Source organism: Perna viridis, chromosome 4 (assembly GCF_037379345.1).
Source record: "Perna viridis isolate PV_CMFRI_1.1 ecotype Kerala chromosome 4, ASM3737934v1, whole genome shotgun sequence".
Taxonomy (NCBI): domain Eukaryota; kingdom Metazoa; phylum Mollusca; class Bivalvia; order Mytilida; family Mytilidae; genus Perna; species Perna viridis.
The window spans coordinates 44,621,194-44,642,692 of NC_142448.1; the positions used below are offsets into that span (position 1 = coordinate 44,621,194).

The 21,499-nt window shown below is 33.5% G+C and overlaps 1 protein-coding gene across 1 annotated transcript in view; it reads right to left on the reverse strand.

Annotated features, from left to right (window-relative positions):
* LOC148620231 (cadherin-23-like) overlaps positions 1-21,499 on the reverse strand; it is a 74,330-nt gene that overhangs the window by 12,501 nt on the left and 40,330 nt on the right. The window contains exons 25-27 of the mRNA XM_088580935.1: positions 20,609-20,803; positions 11,673-11,895; positions 507-817 (exon numbers count right to left, since the gene is read on the reverse strand). Of these exons, the coding sequence (XP_088437061.1) occupies positions 507-817; positions 11,673-11,895; positions 20,609-20,803 (729 nt within the window). The remainder of the gene's footprint in view (positions 1-506; positions 818-11,672; positions 11,896-20,608; positions 20,804-21,499) is intronic.

Below are 21,499 nucleotides of genomic sequence, written 5' to 3' on the forward strand. Positions count from 1 at the left end.
TTTTATACTAATTTAGGCATGGTTAAAGTGTTCGATAATGATTAGTGTTGCAATTAACATGGGTTGTTTGAGAAGTAGGTCATTAAAATACTTATGCTGTAGCTTACTATTAACATAATTCGCACTAGTATTGTGGTACTTTCTGATTTATACAACAAAACTTGAGCGTCAATGAAAATTAATCATCGAATAAACATATAACGTTGGTGTAATCAAATCATACGATTGCGGCAATATTTGTTGCAATGCATGTTTGTTTAAATCATCAGATAAAACAAAACTATAGAAATTATAGTGTAACAGGACATTGATGTTGAACTGGATTGAAATGAACTTCAAATCGTCTATCAAAATATCAAATTCATGTGGACTTTTTAGACCATCTTAAGTGAAGTGCATGTGAAAATCACGTTTAGTTATCCAAGTTTTATTATTTGTGCATTTATTTTTTATCCAAATTACTATTTTGTTGACTAAATAAGAATAATAAAATAAAACGTTTTGACCTTCAAATCCTCTATTATTGTATTCAATTTGCTATTTCTTCTAATTCCTTTACTGAAGAAGCCATGTTCCGTAAACTCTGGAGGGTTATCATTAATATCCTCAACTGTAATGAACACTGTAATCGTCGTTGAATTTGAAAACTCCTTTGTTTCTGTATCACAGTCCACACTAATGTTTCGTGCTGTAGTATCAGTTGCTCGAACAGTTATTTTTGCATTAGTTTGACTTTCATTTTCTCTGTCTAAGGCTTTTCTAATGATAAGTTCCCCGCTTGTGTAATTTATTACAAAATGTTCACGTAAATCCACTTCTACAAAAGGTTTTCAAAAGGTCAACTTAAAAAAATGTAAAAAACACAGCAGAGTAAAACTGCACAAATTATGTTTCGTTAGCGTTAAAGTGTTACTGACTGACCGTAGATATAAAACATTAAATAATGCCTTATCGGCATTATTATTATGTGTAATGCATGCGATCCCTATCACAACCATTTCACAATTCAATGCTATATTACTCGCAAAGATCTTAAACAGTTTCATACAACTAGAATGATTCGCTTCATACTCCCGGTCAAATCAGTATTAAAAACCTAGGTAAACCTGACTTGTTTGCTTGACCAATATTGAAATCTTACAGACATTTCAGTTATTTCAACAATACATTTTGACAACACAGAATCAATAACCATTCAACTTGCTATCAACTAAATGCGTAGTTATTCAATTCATGTGGCCAATGCAACTAAACTAAGCACCAACAGAACCTGAATCTCTCACCTGATTAACCATTTGCTTATTTGAAAAAAAAAATCTTAGGCTAAGTTGAAATCAACTAAATTGTCAAAGGCAGGCATCTATTTTTGAGTTATTTGCACAAAACTACCTTCTGATCCCATCTTCTATTTTTGTAACGACGGACATGTTTTTTCTTGGATCAAAAATCCTAACTGTAATGTTGTGCAGAACACCATAAGAAACAATCATTCCAAGTTTAAAACCTGACGGTCATGTAGTTTCAGAGGAAAATATTTTTTTTTAAATTTGTCCACGACAACGACGTTTAGCAAGGTGAGCTTAAAAACGAAATATACTGGAAATGCACGAATACTGCATTGTTTTAAGTGAAATGTATATTCAAAATGTTACTTTACCTTCCTTGAAATGATTACTAAATAATATTTGCAATGATGTAAGAAAATACTACTCTATTTAATAAATCATGACTTTTTTACAGCTATTTGAATATTTAAAACACGTTACGTCATAGTACATGGTATTTACAAAGCTGTTCTAAACAAGGACTCATTATTTTAAAGACAATTTTAAATGAAAGAGCCTACGTCACCAAGCATGTTTATTTACAAAGACCTTATACACTTAGTCGAAACCTACTTTTAAGCTTTAAGAGTCTACTTTTGGATAATCCCCCCCCAAACTCAAATTAAATGGATACAATCTTTTTTTGTCAGTGCAAATATAGTTTCTCGTTAGAACTTAAGTGACGTTAAAATGGATACTTGGGATTTGTAGAGAGGCTTTCAATGCATATGGTTGAAAGAATATTTTTTGGATATTGAATATATTTCTTTAATTACAGAAACAAAAGTTTCAAATATCGTAATACAGAATTGTATTTCATTCATTATAAAACAGAAGAAAGAAAGATGCACAACAAAAATATACCACAAATGCGATGACTTCTCACTCAAAATTGTTCCTTTTAATTTTGTTTGTGGAAAATACCTATCAGCTCATGTGTATGGAGTTAACTAGTAGTTAATATGATGCTAAATTGTCGTTTCTTTGACTTTATGTTAACTTTATTACTAAAAAACACAAACGTTGTATTTGTGTGAAATCGTGAAAACAGGCAGTGGTAAAGTACTGCCTTTTTGACAATCGTCCAATCAAATGCTATAACTGCAAATCAATATCAATTCAATGCTTGACACCGAAATGAACTTTGGGAGGAAATCTGGAAGATACAAACAATTTCAATGATAAAGTAAAGATTGTAACTATTTTAGTTTTCGTCAATTACCCAATTAATCGACTAGAAAAAAGTGCTCGAGGCTAAAACTGGTCTAAGTTGGACTTCAACAGTTCAGGAGTGTATGCACGTGGCCAATGTTTATCGTTAAATTCTGTGTAAATTACAGCGGAATAATTTCAATATTTGACTTAAAGTTATGGTTTTAGACGAAAAATGTATATGGGAGAGAAAAAAGGGGGTCTCTATGAATATGTGTTTATCTCGAAGTTGTTTGTTTTTGCTGTTTTCCATGATAAGTGAATGTAAAAAGAACAAATGTGACAGGGTTGCAGAGTATTTATTCCCTGGACATATTATCTCCAAGTGTTTGATTGACCAGGACAGGGACTTTCTATTTCAGCATTATTCTATATTGACCAATGCCAGGGCTTAAGCATTGCTTTTGCCAGATGGGGTGCAAGCTCACCCTCTTCTTGCTAATAATATTTAAAATTCCCAGAGAAAATTGACTAAAATTGGATGTAAACCACTTTAAAAGATGAAAGTGTATTAGAGTGCACCCCCTTTCAAAATTACTGGTTACCGCACTGTGAAGCCCATAGAATCACAGGCGCTTGTTTCCATCGAATGTCAATTACTATCAAGTATGGGTTAATACTTGATAGTATTTGGCCAATAATAGAAACAAGTCTGTATAATCTTTACAGGCTAAGCCCAGGAATTTCATAATTTTTCAGCTTTCAGGCATTTCTAATACATTTAGCTTGAAGACCATGCAAAAAGCTCATCGACATGTTTTGCAAACATTCTCACAATCATTTAGAAGCTCAACATCGCTTGTACGAATTGTGACACATTTGTGTGTACACAACAACAAGAAATGAAACTTCCCTACAATGCCCTGAATGTTGTATTCAAAGCAACAAGACCTTGGCTTGTCATGCATGGCCAGCAAACTGCCAACTGTACATGTGTATGTAGATGTAACTTCCATGCTATTTAAGTCATGCCCCCTCCTCAAATGACAAAAAAAGTCACAATAAAACATGTACATGTAGTCTGATCAGTACAAGTGTGAGTGTATACATGTATGTCAACTTTCCTTTCATCTGTGGCAACATCCCTTCGGCTCCTGCATATGGAGTATCCATATCACAACTCATACGTTCTGCCAGAGCTTGCCGAAACTACGCAGATTTTTTGTATCGCGCTTGAACTCTACCAAATAGGCTTCTGGAACAGGGTTATGTTGCTGCAAAATTGAAGTCATCATTACAGAAGTTTTATGGTCGTCCTCATGAACTCGGGGATTGTAATGATGTATCCATCTGCACCATGAAAACTGATTTATTCAACGGGTCTTTGTTTTCCTTTCCTCGTTTGTCTAACACGGACTTTACTTTTTATGAGCAAATCGGCGGGTGTTTCTAGAAAAGCAGAGGACGCTTACCCTACCGGTGCACCTGGTCAATGCTCCCAGTTTTTAGCGGAGTCCGAGTTGCTCGTTTACTTTTGTTGCTTTGTATGTATGGTTTTAGTTGCTTTGTGTTCTTTGTCGTGTGTGTCTATTTTCCGTGTCTGGTCTTTATCTCTGGATTGCATTCTTTTGATTACCGCTATAACCTTGGTTCCCTTGATTACTGTTATATAGTATTCAGTATGTACAAGCTCAAGATTTTTCTCTTCTGTGTAAACATGTTTACATTAGTGGCATGTTTGTTAACCTGTTACACAGAGGTTTCGCTGATCGCCGCACCATGCCTTCATTTTTTAGCACCATGCTGCCCTCATCATGAATTTTACAATTTGCCCCCAGGCGACCAAACCCAACTTTCAAGATTAATTTGATCATTTGCAACTAATTTGCATATTAACATGTACTCCTTTTCATCCATTTACATGTATAATACTTTAACAATACCGTACTAGGGTGAATGATGTTTATTGCAGGTTTCAGTAAATAATGTCAAGGTGACGTATCCGCAGTGAAACCCTCTGGGACTGTTGAGTGCCCTTAAAATACTTACATAATCATGCCTTTACACATTTCTGTGGAAAACACTACTACATGTATCTGTGATTGAACCAACTTATTTTTTTAACTTAGTCATCTACATATCTGGTCCTTTTATTTCAATCAAGATCTGTTGAAATTGGACACAACGACTGTTTATCAATATTACATGTAGAGCCTTTGTAAGTCTTACAAATAAAACAAATATCAATTTTTGATCTTTAACATCTAAGATTTAAAAAATATATTCACATATGTACATAGTATAGCCCCAACCCCCCCAGGCCCCCGAAAATTTAATCAGAAAATGTTTTATATTTTAGCGAAAAAACAAAAAAGCATATCACAGGCTTGAAACCAACCTTCTTTTCGCTAATACCACACCCTGTTCCTAAAACTCCAGATCCGCACTTGTTCATGTGCTTATGTACATATAGTATATATAAAGTTTATATACATGTAGGGACTAATGTATTAACAGTTCCTTTAATTACATGCCAATAGCCTTATAGGTAATGTTAAAAACATGTACAGTTGAGACATGATTTGCTTGACACTCTATTTTCCGTGTGATATACACCTACTATTGATGCAGTGGGTTAAATACATGGATAGTGTAATGAAATACGGAAATTTTACTTAGATTTTCCACATTTGTGCATGTAATTACTGCACTTTAGGAATGTGTTTACTTCCGACGGTATGAGAACATCACTGGTGTAGGAAATTGTAACACTTTAACAATAATCTTATTAAAGGCTGATCTCCAATCACTGCTCATCTTTTAATTGGATTAACAACTTTGTGACTGGCCAAAAGAATAATTGATGAATTGAATAATTATCTCCGAAATGTTCACTGATATTGAACATACGAGTAATGTACTATTGTGATTTTTTATACATGCTATACATGTACATGCCTATGTATATTTTTAAGAATAAACTTTTAAATTGTATTTTTTAAGATAATGACATATTTACTGTTTACAGTAACATGCATCATTGTTAAATAACTTTGTTTGTTTTGCTGCATGAGTAAAAGCAACTTAATTCTACATGTATGTTCATGAAGAATCAGACCCCTCTCCCACAATAAAAAAATATAGATTTGATCACAAAATGGCTTTTTCTCAATGCAATACGTCTGCAATGTTCATGTACATTTGTACAAATACTTGTGTACAATTACATATATATATTTCATCAAATTAGGATGGAAGTCAATCAAATCGACCTTAATTGTACTAGCCCAAATCACAAAACTGAAATCTAAAAATATGCTAGCGAATAGAAATAACAACCAGCAAGAGGGATCCTAACTAATTCTGACACATTATTCTAATTTAAAACCAACCAGATCTCCAGTATCTCTTACATTTATAAACAAGGTGTACATGTACATGTTGCATATTTAGCAGAAAAGCACAACTACCAATTTTAGAGTCTGTTGTGTAATCTGGTCGGGATTTAATAAAATACAGGACCTCCTGCAATCAAGGTGGTAGTCCGAGTATGTACTGACGTCCAAAGGCTGATTTGCCAGACAAGCTAGGGTAATGTAAAGTCAGAGCTTGTCCCATATCAAAAACTCAGGATTTTGCGCACCATTTTCGTGTGTGTTTTAAGGCTATAATTTACTTCATGTACTTTATTGTCTCTTGAAAAGTTTTAACTTGTTATATAATGAAACTTTATAGGTTTTAACAATATTATGTGTAGGCTTTTCTGCCGTAATTGGTGCAATAAAAACGGAAGTTAAACACAAACCAAATATTGTGATTTTGAACTTTATTGATATGTTTTTTTTTAAACTAAGAATTATACAGATTACATACAGAATGACTACCACTCAATAGTGTTGTCGTTAATGCAACAACGAATAACTGTCTTTCTTTTAATGTACTTATAACTTCATAAGTTTCAACCCAAACCTACTTTTTTTATATGAGACAAGCCCTGACATCCCACTGTCCCAGTTTGTCTGGCAAACGTAGAGCAAACGCGGACTATCAAGGCGGTAACAGAGTTGGAATTAGGTAACCAAACACAGGCCCACTACGGAGGATTGGGCAAAATACATAGCCTCATTATGGATTGTTTCACTTCTGGTGACTATAGCTTTTATTTCATGGAATAAATTTCCTTATGGCAGTTATCTGTATGAAGAAAAAATGGCAGTTATCCGTATTAAGAAAAAAAAATGAATTGCTAGCATTACGTACATGTACATGTATATTTTTCCCATTCTAAACAACTGATTAATAAAGATGTTTTATAATGTGTGTATTTTTTTATAGGCCCATGCGATTATATCCTGAGGTATTCTATGGGCATTGCCTCAGCCCAATACGACTGTCGTTGAACAAAATACTGAGCCAATATGGAAAAAATATATATAAACCCTACAATATTGCACTATGCCACATGCTAGGGAACACATGTACATGTACATTGTATGTCAATACAAGGACGGATGTACTATTACATGTATATTCCCTAAAATATCCAAGAGTATTGCAATATAACACCAGCTATTTCAAATGTGAGTGCCCTTTTAGTATCAATACAGATTTAAAGTGATATGCTTATACAATGCAGGGAATAACGTTAAAGGTTTCCTATTGCCTGGGACAAGAAAAACTCCCAATCATACAAGTAAAAGTAATATTAAACTTGCCCAAGGGACAACCAAATTGTTTTAATATTTTAACATGCATTTTCTGAAGGACAACCTAGGTTTGGGCAAGTAGAATTTTCATCAATTTGCCCAACAGGATAAGGTTCATAAAATGATAACATCATACTCTGCAATATACTGTTATAAGCACTGGCTATAAAGTACAAGTACATAATTACTGTATGACTTATTTAACATTATAGATAGTTGCTTTTTTTCCTAAAAGTTTTTTTTCATATTTGTTGTTTGTATACAAAGATTCAATAAATTTTTTGATGTGTAGAATTTATATTATTTTTTTTATTCTGCAGTGCAAGAATCAAATATGCTGCGACAGATTTCTTTTACTATATATAACATCCATGATCCATGTGTGTTTTAAACCAAGATCAATGGTAAATGTGGTTTATGATTTATTTCTGACAGAAGGTAACATAAATCAGCAAGAGAAAATTATCAATGACTACATTAACTTTTGGCGTCATGCCTTTTCTATAAGACTGCAAAAAAACTTGCAGTAATATAAGGTAATAGCACTGTCAATATTGTGGTTGTCCATAGACATCTTTTTTTTTTTTTTTTTTTTTTTTTTTTTTTTGGGGGGGGGGGGGGGTTTGGAATTACCTTAAATAAGAGGTATTTCATTTTTTTTTATATATAATTTTACAACAAGGCTCCAAACCACAACAGAAAGATTGGTATTGATTTTGGGGTTTATTTCTCAAACCTTTTGGAAATTACGGGCTGAAAGGAAACAAAACCACATGTTCCTGACGTTTGGAAGTAAAATGGTATGGATCTATGAAATTATATTTCAAGGTGCCATACCCGCAACTGATGATTTAGAATATTTTGGAGATCGTGACTAGAACAGATCAGGAATTAACGGCCAAAAAAGGGCCAATTGGATTTTGGTCAAAGTCTCATTCATAAGCAAATATTTAATCACAAGTAAATTTCAAAGCTATATCAAGCTTGAGTGATTTATTAAATTTGTGTCCAAAGTGTTCAGGATTCAGTCTTTGTGGTTGTATCAAGCAGTGCACAGTGAAGGATTCTACTGAACATTTAATTAATTGTAATATATGTAGATTACTGAATATGCTATAATCATGATAATACACTTAAGATTCTGGTGGTCATTCTCTTACAATATATATATATATATATATATATATATATATATATATATATATATATATATATATATATATATATATATATATATATTAAATTTTGTCAAACTTTTGCAGGTTTCAAAATTGACTGGTCCATTATTTGTGGCCATCGGACAACTTGACGGAAGAAGATGAACCTACATGTAGCTGTGTTTTAAATATCAATGGCAGTTTAAGAAGTTAGTAGTTAAATTAATCGGTTGAATGTGATATTTAAAGTTTGAGCTGGTGTATTGGAATCACTCTCTCTGACTTTCCGTCTATCTACTTGTCAGTATCCTATAAGCACAACTAAATTACTCATTATTTATGAAATAGTGTGTTTGATTCTATACTATACACAGTTTTATTTACAATTGTTTGAAGGTCATTTTGGTGAAATTCAACGTAGTTTGAAAATTTTATATAGCCATGTCACATAGTACAAAATTAAATCTCAGAAATATAAAGATGTAAGCCAGGAGAATTTTTAAATGTATGCATGATTAACAGAACAGTCAAACACTCAGTCAGTCCTTGAAAAGATTGGTTAAACTGTACTTGTATAAAACCAATTTATATAAATTAATCTACCTTAAGGCCAATTATAAGATAACAACCCTCTCAGCATGATATGTATATTCATGCTCTCTTCTTGTTTAAATCGTAGGTCAGGGTAAATGCAGTTTTGGTCAATAGAGTAATGATGTACAAGTACATATAATTGTATGGCTTTTAAAATAAATTGTTGACTAATACTTGAAAAAAAATATGTTATTTAGCACTATTCAAAACTCTTGATGACTATTATTTTATTTTAGGAATCTGCTACACTGCTTTTCAGGGACCTACAAGTGTTGTCAGTGTATAATGACTATTAGTGAATATTGGTTTAAGACAGACTATTCCATTGCTTAATATTCGTTCTAAATAAAGCTCAAACTTTTACTGAGTTTGTTTCCAAGATGTTGTAACTGAAATTAAAGTAAAGTGGATAATTTTCGTTGGTTGCTAATTTTGTCTTATTTTAGTGGACTGTCTAAAAATGCCAACATAAATTTTGTCAAATATTGGCTCTTAGTGTAAGTACTTAGTGCACCACTTGCATCTGCAGAAATTGGAAAGACAATTCTTTTTGTATATTTTTTTGTTTCAAAATCGCCAAATTTTAAACCCCCCAAAATAGCCCACTATAAGGTATTGCATGTATTCAATATGGTCATACATCAATTGAAGAACATTGAAATGACACCCACTTTCTTATTGTCATATGTATATCATACTGCTTAGATTTAGGAATTTTAAATAGAATATTATTACAATTATGGAGATAATATAAAATTAGTCAAACAGACTTACAGACTACATACATGTAGTATCCTGATATTTCATCAAAGTTCAAGTCAAGTGAATGGATACTTGACTAGTCTTAGCATACAATATGTTTTGTTTGTTGCACTAACATGAGACCCGGGAACTGTTCTTTTTAAAAAGTGACTAATAGTAGCTTTGAACTCAGTCTCGGGATCTGCCAATATAATCTACATGCAATTCTTTGTGACGGATTAATTTAACCGTATAAAGAGAGGACAATACGTCTTTAGTACTAGTTGCATTGTACCTCACATACACAAGAATTATGTGTGAAGACCCTTACATTTAGGGTCTAAAACAAATATCAACTGTCCAGTATTTGATTTGCCATGGATTTATAAGTGCATTCACTTACCTTTGACCTGGTTAATTGCATAAGCCATTAGTCTATTTGAGCAAATATTAGAAACTCGGTTTGATTTGAATAAAATTGTTAAGTATTTTTTTTTAATACACGGGTAGACCCAGAAAGAGGGCGTGAGGCTTATGTTTGACAAGTTTAAGTCTGTTGATTATATACCAATCACTGGAGATCACTTTTGTAAACTCCTCGTTTTCAGATTTTGCATTGATGCGGATTGTCTTTCTAGAATCCCGGATTTTAAACGGCTACATAAGTGGCGTAAATAGAATTAAAAGTGACGCGAGTCAAGAACAGTTTTGGATGTAGAATTCGTGAAATATCAAAATTTCATGAAAGAGATGTGGGTTAAATGGGTATAGATGATAATATATAAAATTAGATAGTTAGGGATATAAAATATCAAAGAACTTAATAGCCAAGAATAGAGGTCTCAAGAGTTCATATAGGATGGAAAATCTTCGAAATTTTTAAACCGGTTGACATCTCAAGAAAAAGGAATTTTTATGTGCGCCTTAAAAAACATGACGTCAACATGTTTCCGATCTGAAAATGTTAATCAAGAATTCTTTCACATCACATGCAGTCTCTTTAATAGTTTTCTTATTTGTGGAGTCAACATTATTATAGTGCTTGAATTTCTTATATGTTGTATATATATTATTCAGTTAGGTGTTACAGGCGTTAAATCTTGTAGACTTCTCTCACAAGTCTTGTCTAAGAGTTAATGTGGTCTTGTACCAGGTGTTTTGTCTGTCAGAACGTAAAAAAAATGTTAGCAACTTAGGTTCCATATATTTATATTATACACAGTTGACCCTACTCGAAGTTTTTTTTCAATATACGCATACAAAGATGCGTATAACTCATCAAACATTTCATTTTTTCAATTGAAAATATTCCGGGTACATGTAAATATATTTTCCATATCGATAAGTATTTTAATCCGATGAGCTGTTCAAATTTTCTCTTAAATGAAGTTGTACTATAGTACGTCATTTTTGAACGGATCATGAACAGAGCACGTCCGTATCAAAATATAAAATTAGATTCTGCTTCAGGTCAACGTTTTGTTTTTGTTCCATTTTGTTAAATGGAAACGTTTTTCAATGAAATTTGATAAAGATAAGGTTGATCGCTTTTATGTTAATTTTGATGATTATTTACCATGTTCTATTGACTCCAACACATTTTAACTGTTTGCACTCTTTTATTTCGCCAAAGTACAGCTATTCTAAGCAGCCCCATTTTTTCCGCGGCGTCCGCCATGAGGCGTCCTTAACACTGAAGCGTAATGCTTTTACGGTCGGCTTTACACAATCATTGATCATAAGCCATCAGAACGGAATGTTTACGATGTCATAATGTTTCGCTTTTATTTTCTCTCGGAAGTTTTATTTTTGGATTGCCCTTTTGGTTCCCCATTTACAACTAAATGGCTGTTTCTAGATAAGTAAAGAACGATAGCCCTACCTATAAATCTGGTGCATGCCCAAAGTTTTAAGTGGAGCCAATGTTTATTTTAATTACTCACTTTGACATCATAACTAATTAAATGAAACTTACATGTTGTTTAATCACTACTTACTTTCGACTGATTCAATGGTATAAACTATTTCTGAGATGAGGTCGTCATCTGTTGCAACGACTGTGGTAACTTTAACATTAATTTCTTCTTCCTTTACTTTCACGTATGTTTTATTTGGATTAAATTGAGGTGGATTATCATTAACATCAATCACATGTATTGTTATATGATGACTACTAGACAATCGAACTGGAACTCCATTATCAGTTGCTACAACCCAAATCTGTTCAAGTTTAAAAAAAAAGTGTCCACTACACTTAAACAACATTTATCATCTGAAATTTGCAATAATGAAATATACTTTTTGTAATGAAAATTGTATAACTTAAAATGTTTGTACATTTGTTATTTTTTGTTTTCAAGTGTAAAAAGAATTCAGAAATATGTGATGCAATTAACTATATAATATCGATTAACGCCTATTAGATAATTTGGTTTAACCCGGATTATGGTTACCATGTTCACTCTTTCGTTCAGTACACTACCTGTATGGGATAAACTTCCCAATTTATGGGGTATTAAACAATGGTGAATGGTGGAATGGGCAATAGGCAATCGGAGGGGGAGGGGAATGGGTAATATGAATGGGGTATATGAATGGGGCAAATGGGAATATGGCAAAGGAATAGTTTTGATTGGTCAATCGAAAATATGTGTACTTGCTCTTTCCAAAAGTAAAACAACCTATTATACTAGCAATAATTTTGGACCATTACTCAAATCAAAACTGTTCGCATCCATAAAAATTGCAAGAAATGCCATTTTTATTTTGAAATTGGACTGAAATAGATGCCATGCAGTCACATATATGATGCTTATTTTGTCAATTTTTTAAAATTTTAAACAATAATATCAGTCCATTAAGTACATTTCAAATGTTCGAACTCATTCATTTTGCAAAACATATATCATTTTTTTTAAATTTGGTCTGAAATATATGTATCATAGCCACATAATACTTGTATTGACAATATCATAGACAAATTGGTATATTAAAAGTGTTTGCACCCACACACTTTGCAAACAACTATTTCATTTTTTGTTTGTTTGTTTGTTTGTTTGGTTTTTTTGTTTGGTTTTTTTGTTTAATTAGGTCTGAAATTATTGACCAGGCCTATCGAGGTATCTGACACAAAATCACTGTTTTGTATTGTTGAAGTTTATATGAATACAAAACACCGGTCTAAGTTGGTTTGCTAGATTCTGTGCAATAAAGATTTTATAGCCATGTTTGTAATTTTCAAACAAAATATAAAAATGCTTAATTGCATGATTATGTATTCTGCAAATCAACACATTATAGCCACTAAAATCAAGAAATTTTACCAATGATACAACTGAACACTTTGATGCAAATAAAGATAAACTTTTTTCTGTAAAACTTCTTTATACTAAAGTATGAGTGTCACAACCACAAATTGGATACATGTACTAATATTGCCATTTTTTTATATTTCAAACATTAATTTTGGACCATTATTGAAATTAAAACTGTTCACACCCATACAATTTGAGAAAATATGTCCTTTTGTTAGAAATAAGACTGAAATAAATGTTCTGCTGACGCATATGGTGCTTGTTTTGTCACTTTCTACCTTTTGAACATCAGTCCATTAAGAAAATTTCAAGTGTTTGCACTTATTCATTTTGCAAATAATATCCCTTTATTACGAAATTGGTAAAAAAGATATGTATCACAGCTGTAAGGGTTTGATCTGCGTACGTTGCGTTGTTTTGGGGGGTACATGCATATGGCTAACTTGAAAAAATTACATCTTAGTAGTTTCACATTCTATTCGTTTCTCAAATATAACGTTACAATATCGACACCGTCATAAATAGTAGTGTCAATTGTACAAATGTCGACGTTAAAAGTTCCCGCAATTCTCAATACTCTGGGGCCACAGACAAATGGTAAATGAAACATAAACTGGCAAATTAAATTTAGATACTAGAAATACTTTAAGTCTCTGTGTCAAGGATTAAAAGATATGAATTCGATCTTAACACTACAGTCTTTGATGTGGCCAACACAATTAAAGTCACTTAGGTATGGTTTAGCTGTCACTCTCTGGCACTGGAACAAAGATTGTAGGGTAAACATGGTTTCTCGTCCCCGTTGATTGTATCGTTAAGTTCCAACGGATACAACTTCACTATTGGGCGATTGGTGATTCCAGTGTTTGTTTTGATGACTGCACTTCCAGTTAATCCGTCATTACCGCCATTTGTTACAACATCTCGAACACAAATTTACTGAATATTATTTCAAGATACTCTGTGACATTCCCTTAAAGATGTAGGATACCCTTTACTCCACCTGTAAGAAAGTGGTAAATTAGTTGTTCTTGTCCTTTGAGTTGCTTGCTGCACAATGAGTGAGTCAAGTTCTCGTGGTCGTCCCGAATATGTTGAGTTGAACTCGATCGTAGAGTATCGGGTCTTCTTCCGTTTAACAAATGTGACGTTGTCAGTGGTTGTGGATCTCTAATGTCTGTAGCAAGATATGAAATTGGTCTATTGTTCAATGTAATATTGATTTCTGTTACTAAAGTCTATAGTGTCCTATAGTTACACGTGAACGTCCTAATATTTTATCGATGATGGTTTCAGTCATTCCAATACGTCTTTCCCACCATCCACCGAACCATGGTGCTATTTTTTGGAATAAAGTTTTACTGTGTTCCATAATGAATATTCTGCGGAATCGATTCTGCAGCGGCTTTGAAGTTTGGCGCATTGTCGGACATCATAATAAAACCTGGAACAGAACGAACAGCTACGAATCTCCTGAAAGCTAAAATAAATGAGTCAGTTTTTAAGGCTGGTACTATCTCAAGATGTACTGCCGGAGTTGCAGCAGAAGTGAATAAGCATATGTATGATTTACTGTCGATGTTCATTGGTCCCTTAGTATAAAGAGCACCTGTAAAGTCTACACTTGTTACATAAAATAGTCTTTCGTTGTTGATTCGATCCTATGGAAGTTGTGGCGGTTCTAGCTCTCCATACGGGTCCCAATTACTTTTCTACATTAAACAGATTTTCGAAGGTGATTTTTTACGTACTGTCTAATATGTGATATTCAAGAATTCTGTTGGATATGTGCGATCATGCAATTTAGTCCAGCATGTAGAATTTTCCGACGTGCATGCCTTGCAAAAAGTGTCCTTGAGTGATATTAAGTACGCAGCAGTAAAGAATAGTTTGTATTGAAATCAAGGTTGGCGTTGTTGATTCTTCCTCCATGTTTAATTAATCCGGAATCATCAGTGAATTACATGAGTTGTCTCACAATTGATACCTACTGTCTTGAATTATAATTAAGTTGTCAATTTCATCTCAAAACGACACTCGCTGAACCACTCGAATTACCACTCGAATTAATGTGAATTCGGAGTCTTGTAGCTCTTGTACCGTAAATATTCCAGTCTTTCCCTCAGATACCTTTTATGATCCTGTAGTTTTCAATGTTTACTTACGTTTGTAATTGGTCCTTTTCTGCATTTGACTATCTTTGATCGCACTGTTTGAATTCACATCTGTGACGGTAGACAATGTACCGCAGTTTTCAAGTTTCGTGTCCATGTCGGCCATAGTTTTCTGTGAATTAAACAAGTCGATCCTCCGGTCCAGAGTTTGGTATTCCTTAATTGTCGGGCAATCTAATGGTTTTTTGATTGGTAGGGCAGTATCTCCAATCGCTATTCCCTACAATAGTTTTGATCTTCTTTATGCGGTTTGAGACAAATGTCGGGAACATTTTTCATGATATTCAGCTCAGTACGATTTGACTGTCACAAAAATGTGTAAAGTTGTTTCACATTGTTCTCCTCCATTTAATTTCGATTGCCGAGAAATTTCGATTTTCGTCGCTTCCTCTATCTTCATGGGTTTTATTGCCATTCCTGTTGATTTTTTTATGGCAATAGCAAATCCCAGTTAAGATTTTCTCTCCATAAAGTTTGCTGAAAAACTGAGATTTTACTGTTATGCGCGAGATTAACTCAAGCGGATCAAAGAATCTTGAAGAAATGTGTAACCCGTTTTGTAATGGCATATTTGTTTTATGACAATTTTAGTTGTTGAAACAATATGTTTTCTGATTTCGTGTCCCAGCGTCCTAGTATCTTATTTACTTGATCATTGTCAGTGTTTTTTGTCCATGTTTGCTCAGTCTAACAACTTATCACTATAAGAGTTCCATGATCTTAAATTAAATCCTGCGTTGGAAAGTAATTTGCGTTTTTCCACATAAAAGTTCAAGAGTTTCTTCTAGCCTGTTCAATCTAGTTAGAACTCTGTCTTTGTTGTCCAGTTCTATATGCAAAAATGCCTTTTTTATGTTTGTTGTCACGGCATATTTTTCCATTCTGAGACGTGTTAAATTCTATGTTAGTTCATTAATCATAGGAAGGTAATCCGCAAGACAGCCATTTATACTTGGACTTTTATTGCTTCCGTTTGTAAACAATTGTAAATTATTGTAATTGGAGTGGTCGATGAACCCTTTGTTCACAGGATGGTGTGGAAAATAATGCACACGGTTATTTGCATCATTTGTCTGATTCACCTTTTCAATAAAACCTCTTTTGTCTTGGTCTTTGATAATGTCTCCATACATTTTAAACATCTTTTCGTCTTTCGAGATACGTCGAATAACATTCTCGGTCTTTCTTTTTACAAGTTCCTCTTTTGTGGTAATTCTGGACTGTTTTCTTTCGATGGTAACTTTGACTCATACTTTCCTTTGAAATTAAACATTTTACGAAATTCTGTCTTTCATTTGTCATCTGTCTCCATTGCTTCAACACCCATGTTATCTAATTTCCAGAATTTCTCCAGATAATAGCTTGTTTGGTTGTATGAAAACAAAACGTTCTTCATTAAAGCGTATTTCTTCTTGCTGGGTACTGGTACGGGATCCAACCTTTCAACGAATCACGTAATCTTGAAAGAATGATCAAGAGGAGTAAGGTTGTGGCGGTAATCAAACGAATGTAATCCAAGGCCAAAGACTAAACATGGAAATACACAACAAAAAACATTTAGTAACTAAAATCATACATACAAATGCACATCAGCAACTTGGACTCCACTAAAAACTAGGAGCACGAACCAGGTGCACATGTAGGGTAAGCGTCCTCTGCTTTGCTAAACATGAACTAGAACTATGGTCAAGTAAAACTCGGCACCTTTAAAGATATATATCTCGAATGATTCTGTATCTGTAACAGGATATGGTAATGAAAACTTTTCTGAATATTGCATATTTTGGTTGGTTTCCTACACTGATTTTGGATTGGTGATGCGATGTTTTGATACAATTAAGACTTTGATAGGTATGACGTCTCTGTTGTTTGCTCTAAGCTGTAATATAGTTCTGTCAAGATTACAAGTACCCTTGTCTTTGTCTCCAAACGATGTGATATTCAATGACTCTGTTCCTTTTATTTTGGCGTTAAGTTTGTTTGCTAGCACTTTTTAGATAAATGAACGTTGAATATCCTCGTCCGAATGTATATACGATTAAGCTTGATGTTTGTCAAACGTGACTTTTGCTACGGCTGTTTTCAATAGAACGAATGTTTCTCATGTAGCTATTGTATAAAACATTGAAGTTTTATTTTGTCTCCTTTGTTTTCACATTCTGATTGTTTGTCCGTTCCCTTTTCACAAAGCAGTGTACAGTATCTACGATGGCAATTCCTACAGTCATATCTAAATTTACAGCCGGATCCTTTTTGGGGAACGGAAAAAATGAAGCATAACTTCTTTTTTTGTATGATTGTGACTCTCTCCTTATGGTCTGTGACGTCTCTACAGTCCACTGATGAATGTGCTCCCTCACAGTATACGTATTTCATTTGAGTATTGGTTTCTGTTTATTAACGAATTTTGAGGTTTTGCTTGTGTTTTTCTTGTTATAATTCTTTCTGCCACAACCAAAGAAATTTGCAGGATGATAAACCATATGATTATAGTAACTGTAGTCAGTCTTACCTGATTCTTGAATTGGCAATTCCTTGGAAATTGAATCTCTGAATTTCGCTCTCGTTCATTTTCCCTATTTATATTTGTTTAAAAATCTGGAGGTAAATTAATCTAGCATGACAGGCATCAACAGTGAACCGAAAATTTCCTGGCATTGTCCTAGTAATTCAAGTTCTCTGATGTATGCCTCTGATTTGTCGTAAAACATTTTTAGACGCTTGTCGGGAGCAAGCATATCTAATATAGCTCTCATGTATACATTTGCTACTTTGTGAGTTTGACCATAACGATTTGTCAAAATTTCTACAGCTTTATTGTAATTGTGATTTGTCATTGTAAGTTCTGAAATTACATTGTCTGTCTCTGATTTCAATAACGATTTCAAGTAAGAGAATTTCTGAATATCGGAGAGCGTGTGCTTCTTGAGAATTGGGGATTCACAAGATTCCCAGAGATATTGTCCTTGATCACGGCACCAAATTGTAAGGGTTTGATCTGCGTACTTTGCCTTGTATATATATGACTAACTTTAAGAAATCTCATCTTAGTAGTTTCATATGATATTCGTTTCTCAAATATAACGTTACAATATCCACGACGTCATAAGTAGTAGTGTTTATGGTACAAAAGTCGATGTTAAAATTTCCCGTCATTCTCAACAACAGCCTTCTAGTATTAACAATTTAACATTTTGAACAATAGTTTCAGACCTGGTATATTTAATGTGTTAGCACTCATACAATTTGCAAAAACATGTCAATCTTTAAAAATTTTGACTTAAATAAATGTGTTGTAGCAACACGTATGATGCTTATTTTGTCAAATTTAACTTTTTAAACAATAATATCAGTCCATTAAGGGAATTAAGTGTCCCGCGCATTCATTAACAAAAAAATATTTCATTTTTTATGAATTTGGTCTGAAATATATGTATTATAGACATCCACATAATACTTGTTAAAATTTGGACCATGTTTGGACCAAAAACGTTACCAACAAAATTCCCCCATATTTGAAAGACAAATCCATACCAATTATTTCATATTCCTATACTTCACCCATCGCATCCAAAATTTTCAATTATAAAAGCTATTGCAGAACCTCGAGATTGAGGACTTCCAGGCTAAACCACCTGACTGTTCTTGCAAAACCTCTCCATTCAAATATGGTCCTTCTGGTCACGTCGTTACGGGAGATTTAACCATTATCGAAAACGAATCTCTGCGTAATATCCTTACTAAAGGTCCCAAGTACCGTGAACCACGCTCCATAAATTGGAATTATAACTTTAAAGTTCTTATGGATGCCGTCGAGGACTATGGAAGAAAACGGATAAAACGAGAACAAGAAGACATTGATTCTCTGTCAGAGTAGTTGAAGGCCGTGAGGTCTTCAATTTTGAAACGAATGAAAGTTTTAAGTAGGTCAATGAGTGCCAAGGCTACATCAGTTTTCAAAGACTCCGATGTAGCAAACACATTGTCTACAATACATGACAAATATGTTGTCGAACCAGCAGACAAAGCCCAAAACAACTTTGTTATTGTCTGCAAAACGTTTTATATCCAATGTTTATTATCAGAGGTAGACGTAGAAAATAATAGCAGAGATAAGACCTACACTGCTACCACTCTTTCCAAAGAAGAGATTGTGGAAAACCATAAATCTGTGCTATCCTCTTTTGGTCTCTCTACCAAGGACGATGATTATGATTTACTGTCTATGTACTTGATTCCTAAACTTCACAAGAATCCATACAAACAACGTTACATAGCTTGATCTGCAAAATGTACCCCCAAACCTCTTTCAAAACTTTTAACTTCTATACTCAAATTGTCAAAGAGGGTCTACAGTCCTACCACAACACTTGTTACTCCCGTAGTGGTATTAATTCAATGTGGATCTTGCAAAATTCAAAATATCTTTTGGAGACAATCAGTTCAAGACTATTATCTGAATATAATAGCATTTAAACCTATGATTGTTCAACACTGTATACTTCTATTCCCCATACTCAGTTAAAATCCCGACTTAAAAACATTATACATCGTTGTTTTTCCAAAAAAGATGGTACACCTAGATACAAATATATAGTTCTTGGTAGAGATTCCTCATACTTTGTAAGAAATAATTCCGTATGTGTGATTTTGGTTGCGTTATGTTCTTTGTTGTGTATGTCTGTTTTCCATGTCTGGTCTTGGTCTTTGTCCCTTGATTGCATTCTTTTGATTACCGCTATAACCTTGGTTCCCTTGATTACTCTTTGAAAATACTATCTACAAAAATGTCATTTTGTAGAAATGTGACTGAAGTAAAAGTGCTGCACCCATGTATATGATGCTTCTTTTGTTTTTGTCATTTTTGTTTACAATTTAAACAATAATATTAGTCCGTTTAGTAAATTTCAAGTGTCCTCAGTCATTTTTCATGAAAAAAATATCCTATTTTGAGGAATATTGTTGAAAATATATGCATCACAGCCATCAACATAATACTTATATTGTATATGTTGACCAATGGGTATGTTACAAGTGTTTCCACTTACACTTTGCAAAAATATGTCATTTTTCAGATTTTTTATTCATTTTAAGTGTCACAACCACCAACAGGACACTTCGCGCATTCTAATGGATTATGTGGGTTTGATAAAACACTTTCTTTTCGGAATGGAGAACGGGCATTGGACAACTGGAAATAATGCAATACAATTGGATTGAGGCAATGGAGGTATAGCGCAATGTGGTATGGAGCAATTGGGAAGTTTACCCCATACAGGGACTGTCTAAATAGTTTGATTGGCTTCATAGGGCATCATCAATAGAGTGCTAATTTTGCATACAACATTCGAGCTATCCAGTTAATTTAACGTATTTTATGATAATTTGTCATTAGTACAAAAGTCCATAAGTATGATAACATGTTGAAAAAATAAATTAACTCACCTTATAATCTCGTTGTTTTATCGCATTTAATTCATGGATAGTTCGGATTTCACCAGTTTTATCGCCGATCGTAAAAGTTGAATTGATATTTTCGGCGTTTAAACTTGAAAAAGAATATTCTATCTCACTGTTAACTCCCTCCGCATCGGCGTCTGTAGCATTGATTGTTGTGACTAATGTATTATGTTTTGCACACTGAAAAAATCATTAGTACAACGTTTAAGCTTCTGACAACCACCTTAGTTTTTCAGATATCCATGTGTGTCTAATACACAACTTATGTTAAACAAACAAACTCTAAAACAATATCAATTTGGATACCATCACGACTAAGCTGATTACTTTAAATACTAAGTTTAAAACAAATAAGTAAAAATTGCTTTAGCTAAATTTCAATTCCAACAACGCGAGTATGTTTTCTTTACATCTGGTTAACTTCTGATCATCCACATAATATGTGACGTTTTAAGTCGGGAGAGTATTTTCCGGATGTAACCAAAATCTTTGCGAATAACACATAAGAATATTTTTAATATTAAATGTAGTCCTTAGTTCTTTAAATAAAAAAAAATAGCAATTGAATAAACCCTCATCTCTATGACGAAACACAACATTACAAAACTGACAGCGGTTTTTTGTATCGATTTTGACGTCACAGAGAAGCTTGAAACGTTAGAGCACCTGTTGTTAACAAATAGGACATCATGTTTGCATTTACCGAGACATTACACTTTAAACATCGTCGAATTCTGAAGTCATACATGTTACTAGTAGAACAATTCTCCAAGTTCGGGTAAGTTGTATCTTAAATTATCTTTCTTTGGGTATAAGACGCCTGTAACGTTGTGCGGGACCGGTTTGGTCGGGGTTCATTCATCACCGACCTACTAA